The sequence below is a fragment of the Typopeltis vanoorti genome, chromosome 5 (genome assembly GCF_054136105.1).
Source record: "Typopeltis vanoorti isolate ZY-2024b chromosome 5, IOZ_Tvanoo_1.0, whole genome shotgun sequence".
NCBI classification, from domain to species: Eukaryota; Metazoa; Arthropoda; class Arachnida; order Uropygi; family Thelyphonidae; genus Typopeltis; species Typopeltis vanoorti.
In genome coordinates this window covers 12,764,597-12,776,853 of record NC_143553.1, presented here as the reverse complement: position 1 = coordinate 12,776,853, position 12,257 = coordinate 12,764,597, and the positions used below count along the sequence as shown (strand labels likewise).

Here is a 12,257-nt window from a genome sequence, read left to right as displayed (position 1 = left end):
GGAATAAAAATTTCTATCAAGGTATTAAACTTTCTCCTACTGTGAACTTAACACTCTCCTTTTTGCTGATGACCAAATAATAATTACAAATTTTGAAGGTGACTTACAGAAAGATATTTTAAATTTAAATGAGACAGCCAAAGATTATGAAATGATAATATTAACAGAAAAATTAAAAATGATGGCCTTTAAAGGACAAGATCCAGTAAGAATTAAATAGTAATAGATAATAAGATTTTAGAACAGGTGAATTCATTTAACTACTGAGGATGTATGATTATATATGAAAATGAAAAAATATATAAACCTAAAAATTGCAAAATCTTTAAAAATAACAAGTGTAATTAACTCTATATTTAAACCTAACCTAGTTCAAAAACAAAACAGACTAAAAGTATACAATATATTAGCCCTACCAGTCCTGTTGTATAGAAGTGAAATCTGGACAATAAAACAAAAAGGCAAACAAAGATTAATAACAGCTGAAATAAAGTTTATGAGAAAAACTGCAAAGCATACTCTATTTGATCACAAAAGAAATGAAGCAATTATGAAAGAATTAAACCAGGAATCAGTAACAGAAAAAAATTAAAAAATATAAACATAAATGGATGGAACACGTTGAAAGAATGAAATCCGAAAGATTAAGAAAACAATCCTTAAATTACAAACCATTAGAAAAAAGAAACCCAGGAATGTTCTTCTTAAGAGATTCAACGATGACTTTTAAGGCTGGAACAGGCCACTCTAGGCCTAAATCCTTGACATGCATGATGATGATTTCTTATTATTTTGTACAGTTCTTTATATTTTTCCCTGCTATCATTCTTCTTGTTCAAACTGGATTTTAAGGTTCTCCTTTGATCACCTAGTTGTAAAAGGTCTTCTGTAATCCTGGGCTCGATTATCCTATTATGATGTCAGCCGCTTCTAAAACTGATTTAGAAAATAGTTTGTATTCATTTTCAATACTTCTGAATTCTTCAAGGAAGGTATTCAAGGAATTAGGAATGTGGTATTCATATTGTCTGATGTGAGGTGATTCCAACTTCTCAACACTATCTTTTTCTTTGTTTTTGGTTACCTTTTATTTGTGTTCATATTAGATTCAAGTTAGCAATGACCATGTTGTGGTCACTACCAATATCGACTCCTGGGAAAGATGATGTTATTCTTCAAAATAAATCCAGTACTAGTCTTCAAGTTTCCCTGACTAAATTTTTATGAAGAAATCATCTAAGAAAGGTTGGCCTATAGTATACTAATACCATGAAGGGGCAAGAAGGAACTTGTTCACATATTTCTTGAACATCTGCAGATTGTATTCCTTGGAAACACATAAGATGGCAGATTGTTTGCGTTTCTGTTGCTTACAAATCATATTTTAGCAATCCTTTAATTACCTGACCACAGTGAGGAAATGAATTTGCAGGGGCAATTAAATGAAGAAATACTTATTACATTGTGCTGTATCAGTTTAGAGTAACCCATTCAAGGTTTTGGTTATCTGGAAGATAGATATTGAGAAAACACTGTTCTTTAATACAGTATTCAGCTTTCATGAAATATTTTTTTTTTTTTTTTTTTTTTTGCGAGGAAGGGTATATGTGGAATTATAAGGATGGTGATTATAACAAGGTAACTGTACTGTAACAAGGTAACAAATACCTTGGACAGAGGAGATACATATACAATGGTGTACTTGGATTTTGCAAAGGCTTTTGATAGACTGCCACATAACAAGCTCTTAAATAAATTGAAACAGATGGGATTGGATAACAGACTTCTGTGTTAGATCAGTGACTGGCTGTCAGATTGGTATCAGAAAGTTGTATATGGAGGTGCAGTATCTCGAAAGAGAAAGGTCACCAGTGATGTGCCGCAGGGGTCAGTTTTGGGGCCATTGTTGTTCAATTTGTATGTTAATGATATTGAGTCAGGTTTAACTAGTGATATCCAGCTGTTTGCAGATGATGCAAAACTGGGAACAGCAATGCACCGTCAGGCTGATGTTAATGCCTTACAAGAGGACTCGAATAGATTGCATAAATGGGCAGGTAAGTGGAACTGTCAGTTCAACGTTGCCAAGTGTAAGGTTTTGAGATTTGGTAAGCAACAATGGGATGCCAAGTATACACTTGGTGGGGAAACTTGACAGAAGTAGAGGAGATGAGAGATCTAGGGGTGATGGTGGACAAAGACCTGAAATTCAGGTGCCACATTGCACAGTTGTGAAGATATCACATCGAATAATGGCAATGATGCGGAGAACCCGACATGCAGGAATAGAGAGGTTATGATTCCATTATATAAGGCCTTGATCAGGCCTCATGGATTATTGTGCACAGTTTTGGTCGCCAGGTTTTCATGGTGATGAGAATATGTTGGAAGGGGTACAAGAGAAGATTCACAAATGTAGTCAGTGGGCTTTGGAATGTGGAGTACGAGGACAGATTGAGAGAATGTAAGTTGCAGAGCCTCGTGAATAGGAGGAAGAGGGGGTAAGGATATAATTGAGACATATAAGCTGGTCAGGGGTTGTTATCAGGTAGACATGGAAGAGATTTTTCATAGAATGGGAGAGGGGAGTAGAACAAGAGGCCATTGCTGGAAACTGTATAAGGAGAGTGTGAGCAAAGGAGTGAGAAGCAGGTTCTTTGCATGGAGGATGGTTGGTGAGTGGAATGCATTGCCTGAGTATTGTGGATGTGGACATATTGAATTGTATGCAATAGTGAGTACCTCCCATGATGGGTCTCTAACTTCATGGAAGTCAAATGTTGATAACAATAATAATTTCATTAGCAATATTCATGAAATAAATGATTTTTAAATATTAAACCTATTTGTATATTTCTGTATTCTAGATACATAGGACGCTAACTCACAAAATCATAATTTTTCAGTATGCCCACAAAAATAATCTTTTAGCATTGATTTTAGCAAAGAATTGCAGATATGTTCATTTTAAACATGCCGAACTTCTAAAAGAAAGGGAATCTTAAATAGTGCTCTATACCTCATGAATGCCTCAGGGGTACCGATTTATGGAACTGACTTATTAGTATAAGTATGATAAATTTCTCACCTCTGTTGATCTTCCCAATTTGTGACCTGTGTGTTGCTCAGTAATTGATGATGATATATCAGGAATGCAAGACTTCTGATGATCGATTAAACCACTATAATCAAGCTGATCAAAGTTTGTTTTCCATACCATCACCTACGTATAAAGTAAAATATCCAATTTAAAGAAAGATAGAGGTTCAAGCAAGAGATACTATTTGTAGAGAATCATTCAGGGCAATTTCACTTGCTTATTGCTAACTGGTGAAAATCACTGATGTGTGTGTGTATATATATTGAAAAAAAAAAAATAAATAAATAAAATAAAATAAAATATATATATATATATATATTTTGATAGATGAGAAACTTAAAATTAGCAGAATTTTTAATTTTCCTGTTTATTAGATAGTTGCATATGTATAAATGGCGTATATCACAGAACTATTCAAATCACAGATTAGAACAATGCTGCTAACTGTTTTCCATCAAAAATAAAATTAATTTGGAATAACAACATTTAAATAAGCTATGAAAGTTTCTGAATCAACTAAAAATCATAGTCCTGACTCAGAGCCTCTTTTCTGAATGTTGGTATATGCATATAAACAGCACCGGCACCTAATATTTTTCTTGTGTGTGCAATTAATGTTTGGCGCCTTTCCAAAAAAAGTTTTTTTTGAATAAAGTGTGAATAAAACGAACAGGAAATGAAAAACAAGTGAAAACCGCTTTACAGTATAATGTTACCTATGGATTAGTCCTGCTTATACAATTTTTTTTTACATGGAACTCAACAATTAATCATAAGTTGATTTATGATACATCAAAAAATAAGGAACTATTTTAGGTATATTTTCGTAAATTTTAATCAAATATTACAGTGATATAATCAGGTCCAGGATACAATTTCAGAATTTATTTGTTCGTTTCCGGGAAGATCTGAAGGGGCCCGAATGGAAGACGACGTATATTCATAATTATATGTACCATTCTGTAACATTCGTTGTTTGTTTAACCTCTTATCTCATATTTTTTGACATCTTTTAGGTGCCTTTGCTTCTGCAGCGCCTGTGTATATTGCACACTTCGCACATGCCACCAGCCAGGCCGGCATATAAACACACTTATAAATATATATGATGAAATAAATACATACATAAACACACAAAAAATGGATAACCCAATTTTTTTTAATGGTCGGTTCTCAAAGGTGCAAAATTCGTGCACAAAACTTAAGCTAAAACTGATATCCTCCTGAAGAATCTGTGTGACTTGATAATTTAAAACTAATGAATACCATACAAGTGGTAATTTAAGCACTAAGCAGAGATACAGCAAATATAATTTATGGGATATTTTTCATAAAATTACATATTTTATGAAAAATATGTAATTTTTCACAAAAATAATACATATTTTTGTGATGCTTTTTTTTTTAAGGAAAAAGGCATCACAAAGATTGTGTCATCGTCCATATTTCTGTAATGAAAACAATAGGTTCTACCTGCAATTACCATATGGCATGTAATAGAATACATAATCAAGAATGAAACATTTGCTTATCTACTACTCAACAGTTCTGTATTTGAGTCCATCTTATGGCAAAATGCGTGGGTTTCAAAGATAGAGTTGTATTTATGGTGACAGGACTTTTTTTTTTCTTTCAGCATATTATTTTCATTTAAATCAACATATTTTACTATCCATTAACAACTTATAGCACTTTCAATTAACAAACAATTGGCCAAAGAAAAAAAGATGTAAGAACATTAAAACAAATACACAGACCATTAGAATCAAATATGAAAAGAAAAACATTCCTCTCTCTCTCTCGCAATGTAATATTACCTGTCTGAAAGTAATAATTAATGATAGGCAAAGCCCAATTTGCAAACAATGCACTCTTGGAAAATGTGTTTGAAAATTGAATATTCATAAAACATACTGATAAAAATTTTAAGGCATTTCTGAAATAAATTTCCTAATACAAAGATAGTATATATGTGAATAATTTGAAAAAATGAATTCTAATTGTATTCTAATTAATTCGTTAATTTAATTAATTACATTAAATTACATTGTATTAGTTACATTAAACACATCCTTTTTTGGTTACATCATCGAAAGAAATAAAGCACAATATGCACAACTGTTAGTATATGACTGATATAGTTATTCTTTTACGATTTAAGTAATAATGAAAGTATTCGCTATGAAAGAATACATAAGCAAGCTTTTTATTCTCCAGAGCACCTCTATCGGGTGCTCCAGAGAACTTTAATCTACTATTTTTGGCTATGGTTGATTATTGGATTATGACATGAAATGTGATTGAAACAATATTAGCGAAAAAAGTCATCTATTTCAATATCATTAAATACGGAAGAGGCAATATCAGACCTACCTAGGTAACGTGAACCTCTAAGTATATAGAAGTAGTATACAAACTAGACTAATAGTGTAATAAATTACCGTAATAAATTAAAATAAAATAAAAATTACTAAAATAAAGAGCCAAGAGGCTATTTTTTTTCCACCGACGTAAATTAAGTTAAGGGGCTAATAAATTCTTCATTATTTCAAAGAACTTGCTCCACCTTTGCTCCGACTTGCCCTAGTGTTGTACTTACTAGGTATTGACTTACGCTTGGACTCACAAGAAGTTCTTCGGCATGAAACGCTTAGATTTTGATCTTTGCGTTTCTTATTTGGCTTTGAAGTAATGAAAGATTTATTATCCCTTTAATAAAATAAAAATATTATTATTATTGCATGAACACCTTATGAACAATGCCCTAATAATAAATATACATGGACATCCCCAGATGGTAATATAAAGAACTGTATATACTATATATCATCATAAACAAACAAATGGAAAAGATCAATAAATAATGAACGAACATTAAGAAGTTTTGATTTCGATACTGACCACAAAATATTAACTGCCAATGTGAAGATAAAATTGAACAGGAAAAACAATATCAGAAAAGAAGAAAACATTAACCTATCACAACTAAAAGATAGCTCAAGCAGAAGTCGATTTTTAGAACAGATGTGCTTGAAATTAAAACCCTCCATCTTACAGAACAGTGGAAAATACTGGGAAGAAGGAAAAGAAACAGTGTTATCAATTGCAAAAGACACTCTAGGTTCCAAACCCAAAATAAACGAACAGTGGATAACCGAAGAAATCATAGCTACCATAGAAGAGAAAAGAGAGGCCAAGATACTTGTAAACCAACAAAACAATGAAGAGAATAGAGAAAAATACAGAGCACTAAAAAATAAAGTTGATAACCTATGCAAAAAAGCCAAAGAAAAATGGTTAGAAGAAAAAGCTAAGAAATGCCAAGAAGCATACCAACAAAACAACCTAAAAGTCTTCCATGATACTGTAAGAGAAATTACAAAGAAATTCTCAGCAAAAGCAGTAACAATAATAAACCGGGAATATTGAATATATATAAAAAATCTGGTCAAACCATTTTAAGGCTATCTTCCACCAAGGAAACAAAACTACAATGCCAACAATAGAAGAAAATAATGATCAACCAAAAATTTTACAAGAAGTTAGATATGCACTAAAACAGATGAAAAACAATAAAGCACCAGGCATTGATACTATCCCTACTGAACCATGGTCATATGGAGCCAGCATATCAATAGAATATTTAACAACCCTATTCAATAAACTACTACAAACAGGAGAGATCCCAGATGACCGGAGAACTGGAAAGATCATCCCAATATACAAGAAAGGAGAAAAAAGAGACTGCAGAAATTACAGACCAATCAATTTACTCCCTCACACCTATAAAATATTCATAAGAATTATACAAAATAGATTAAAAAACACCTATGAAGAAATGATAGGCATAGAACAAGCTGGTTTCCGAGTAAACTATTCAACAATAGACCAAATTTTCACATTGCACCAACTAGCATAGCTCAACTGGGAAAACCATAAAGAACTATATTGTTGTTTTGTGGACTTTAAACAAGCTTTCGATAACACAGAGAAATCCTTAAAATTCTACTAGAAAAAGCAATAGACAAATATATAATACAGTTTCTGATAAAATATTACTCTAAGACAAATGCAATAATTAAAAAGGACAAACTCACAACAGAACCCATAGAGATCCAAAAAAGGAGTAATGCAAGGATGCCTATTATCCCCATGCCTATTCAACATATATCTAGAAAAAGTTGTAAAGAAGATAATAGACAATGAGCCTGGAATCAATGTCAATGGTTTAAACATAAATAATATCAAATATGCAGATGATCTCATCCTTCTTGCAAGAACCCCAAATGAATTACAAGTTGATCAATAAGCTAAATGAAACCTGTAAAACATATGACATGACAATAAATATACAAAAGACAAAAGTGATGAAAATAGGGAGGAATGGAACTACCATCTCAGCCACCCTAAACAGAGAACAAATAGAACAAGTAGACAACTTCATATACCTTGGATCAAAACTAACAGAAACAATAGATGAACTCAAAACAATCAAACACAGAATATCGATAGGATGGACCACCATGGGAAAATTACAGAAATTCTGGAAAACAAACAAGATATCTAAGCAAGCCAAAATCAAATCATATGAAGCAATAATTATACCAACAGTCATCTATGGAGCAGAAGCGTGGACAGTTAAAAAAAAAAGAGAGGAGAAAAAACTGCTGGCATCTGAAATGAAATGCTTAATAAAAATAAATAGAACAAGTTGGATAGAAAAGAAAACAAACATCACAGTCAGACAAGAACTATTGTATAAACAGACAATAATAGAAAAAATTAGAAAACAACAACTGAGATGGTTTGGACACACTATACGCATGGATGCAGACAGACTTCCTAACGTCCTAATCAATACTTTTCCAACTGAAAAAAAAGAAGACCCAGAAGACCACGAATTACCTGGCTGAAATTAATAAAGAACATCTCGGGATGAAGAACATATACGGAACTTTTTCGAACAGTGAGGAATAGAGAAGACTGGAAGATCCTGCTCAAGAGAAGACTCAACCCATCTTAGATGGAAGAGAAGAAGAACATCTCTATGGAGTCCAAAGACGCATCATGAGAGACACAAATGATCAACAAAATATCTATCGTACCTCTCTTTGAAACCATTAACAAACAAAGCACTTACAACTCACTCACTTACTCAGCAACCCATTCCATTCACCACTCTCGAAGTGAAAAACCTAGTCCCATGTCCTTCCTCACCACTCTTCTCCAACTTCCAGAGAACCACTTCTTATTCTGCTCCCTCTAGCCAACCGTTGAAACATATACCCTGCATTAATCCTATTTATTTATTTATTTATTCATATGGAGCTCCCTCCCTTTTTCTCCACCGTCTCTATTAGGGCGAGTTGAGCCCCCTCATGGGGGTTAAATATTTATGGCTGTAGATCTGTGTGTTGACAGGGCCGATTTTCCTACTTGCGGGATGAAAAACCCCAGATAAACTGGGGGGGGGGGGGGGGGAAGACCCTGCTATCCACACCCAAGACCAGCTAACTTGGCTATGGCTGAGGAAGATCCTTAAGCTCCTCACGTCAGCAACGGGAATCGAACCTAGGACACTCCTTCCCCAGGCATATAGTTGCGAAGCGCAAAGCCACTAGGCTAACCACGCGGACATTAATCCTATAAAATCCCTTAAGTAACTTAAATGTTTCAATCATATCCCTCCCTTTTTTGCCAACTGACCAACTTTTGCAATCCACAAAAACCATCAATCTATCCTCATAGAGAGCATGCCACAGACCACTCACCATCTTGGTCACTCACCTTTGAATCCTCTCCACCACTTCCTAATTCCCAAAAAACTCAGGCGACCATACATGAGCACAATAATCCAGATGTGATCATATTATGGTGTTATAAAGAGGAATGATAAACTACCATATCTCTGTTTGTAAGTCTGTTCTTCAAAAACCAAATAATCCTATGAACTATCCTAGCCCATAGCGATGTGTCCTCTAAACTTCAACTATATTTACTCCTCCTTCCTAATCCTTGGCTTCCTGTTCTCTCAATGTAATATATAGCTTGTAATCTTTGTATCCAAAAATGCATAACTTCAGACTTTTCCACATTAAACTGTCATCCATCATGTTTTGATCATTGCCATCAGACTATTCAAATCATCCTGCAAGCTATCTACATCACATTGATTAACTATTACCCTACCCAACTTTGCATCATCAGCAAACAACTGAATATCTTCCTTCAAATTATTTCCTATATCATTTATCATTTCCTATAACTAAACAGCAGAGGTCCAAGCACAGAGCCCTAAGACACACCGAGTATCCTACCTTCTCCTGAAGTCTTCCCCCCCCCCCCTCTCCCCATATACTACTATTTTGTATCTGTCCATGAGCTGTCCTTTTATCCATGTCACCAGTTTCATATCCATCCCCATTTGCTGCAGTTTGCATAATACAGTTCCATATGGTATCTTATCAAATGCCTTTGCAAACTCCAGCAGTATCATTGTGTAGCCATTCCCTTTATCCAACTCAGCTGTCACCCTATTATAAAAAGTTAATATATTACTAAGGCATGATCTACCCTTCACAAAGCCATGCTCCATGACACAGAGTATCATATTCTTATCCATCCATTCCTAAATTCTCTTTTTGACCAACTTTTCCACTATTTTTACCACCACTCCTGAAATACTGATTAGTGAATAATTTCCCACCACAAACTTCGACATCCTTTAAGCAAAGGAATTATTTTGCCCTCCTTCACTCTCTTGGGACTTGGCCAGAGCTGAGACATATTAAACAGCCTAGTCAAAGGCATTGCCAGTTCCCCACATTCTCTTAAAATGCAAGCTGATACCCCTTCTAATCCCACAGCTGTATTTGCATTCAGATTTTGCAAAAACCCAAGTAGCTCTAATCCATCGACTTCTGTTCTCTCATCTGTACCCATCACTTCTGCCATAACAGTATTTTCACTTGGATAATCTACCCTTGCAAAATGGTCACTCAGTAGATCAACAATTTCATCTGACTCGGTCATCTCTCTACCATATGCACTCATTAAAGTTATCCTTCCATAGTTATTCCTCCTCCTACTCGCCACATAAAAAAAAAAACTCTTTAGGATTTCCTTTCTCATCTTCAGCTTATTTCTTCTCATAATCTGATTTTGCCTTCCTTACCATGGAGGTCATCTTTGTCTTTCTTGCCTGGTTCTTGTACTGTTCATGAGTTAGCTGGTCATCTTTCTCCTTATATACCCTCACAATATTCTTTTTTTCCCTGCTCATGCTTAATGATACTACTAATCCATCTAACTCCTACTCAATTTACCCTCCTGACCTTCAGTATACAATGTGATACTACTTATGCCAGATTTCCCTTGACTATCCCTGATGTACTGTGAACAACCTTCCCTTGCAGATCTTTATGACATGGTGCTACTTCAAGCTGCCTCCTAAGTGTATCATAATCACCTGCCTTATAGTTCTACATATACCCCTTCTTAACTAGAATTTTCACATTTTGCTACCTCTTGAATCAAGACCACATGATCACTTTCCCCAAATGGAAGCAATGTAGCCACCATAGTTATGGACAGGTCTTCTGACCCTTTAATAAGATCCAACACTTTCATAGCCCGAGTCCACTTAGTCACATTCGGTCTCAAGTAATTATCTTTCAGTAAGTGTTCAAGTCCATTCTGCCATGTGATCTTTTCTCTAATCTTAGTCTCCAAAGTTGAAGTCCCCCATAATAATTACTCGACTTGCACTCATGGTACTAATCTGCTGATGCACATCTTCCACATTAATCATGGCACCTGCTTGCCTATAGTAGCACCCAATTTTATACTTTGTCCTTATTGGTCTCAATCTTACACCAAACTGATTCAAAAGAACTGCCATCTGCCCAAATGAATCCTAATCTGATTGCCTGTGACTCATCTGCTATCATTAGCAGTACCCCTCCCCCTGTCCACTTCCTCCTGAAATTACTAAATCCATCACTTTCTATACTATCTGCTTTTCTAAATAGCTTAGGGAATTGAAACAACGTAGATACAAATATAAATTAAATAATACTTTAATAGATATTTCCGATATTTCGGCAATGTCTCATTGCCATTTTCTAAAGGAACTTACAGAAAGGCAGGAGCACACAGGCCCTAACAATACAGTAACTGGAAATGAAGATATGAAGCTATCTTTCTCCTAGAAGTCCTGATGGTGCCCTCTGATGGGCTAAGTAGGCATTCTTGGCCGTTGGGCTGAAGATCTGCTGATGTATGCCTCCCAAATTTGGGGCAGTCGACTGCCCCAAATTTGGGAGGCATACAAAAGGCACTTTGTGCCTTTTTGTGTGTGTTTGCACGTGCTTTCTCCAACTAAACTGGCCACTACTACTATTCCTTCACTTTCCTTTCATCTTGTAAAAAGATAAGCAGCCTACTGGTCAACATTCATACACAATTCAACCCCAAACATATCAAACCAGCTTGTTATATTCTTCCTTCATTCCATGTGACTCATTCTACATTGGAAAAATACTCGACAAAGTTCAGTTCTTGTTTTCCAACCACACTTTTTTTTCTCCCATAATATTTGTATTATTGAATCTTTGTTTGCCTCTGAGTTGCCGACTTTCGTTTCTTTGTAAATTCTGGTTTATATATACAGTCATACCCTAAAGTTATGTGGTGGTGGTGGGACCAACAAAAAGCACGTAAGTCGAATTCGCATAACTCGGATATCATTTTGCATACAAACATACAAAATATTAGTTAATTGGGACCAAAGGTTTACAAAAACACCTATATTTTTTAAGAAATATAATCATAATTGTAGTTTTTCGTACATAAAAAAAAAGAAAGTTATTTCCATGTCAATGGTTTCATAAAATGTAATAAATTCGTCTGATGCCATAATGTCTTTTTCTTGTCACGCAAAATTTCTTCATAGCAAGCTAATGATTTTTTTATTCCTTACCTTATGGCTACAATTCGTTCCTCGTTAGAATCTATGTCCTCCAAAATCTGTAAACCTTTCTTTTATGATTGTTCTTACTGTGGATTCCTGTAGATCAAACTTCTTTGCTAGCTCTTAATTTTCATTCCGCCTTCAAAATCCTTAATAATATTGAATTTTGTTTCCAAAGTCAATGTT

General features: G+C 34.6%; 1 protein-coding gene across 1 annotated transcript in view; it reads right to left on the bottom strand.

The window, feature by feature from the left end:
* The window catches only part of LOC150106228 (uncharacterized), a 373,927-nt gene that overhangs the window by 47,736 nt on the left and 313,934 nt on the right, over positions 1–12,257 (bottom strand). The window contains exon 11 of the mRNA XM_090392254.1: positions 3,089–3,223. Within this exon, the coding sequence (XP_090248380.1) occupies positions 3,089–3,223 (135 nt within the window). The remainder of the gene's footprint in view (positions 1–3,088; positions 3,224–12,257) is intronic.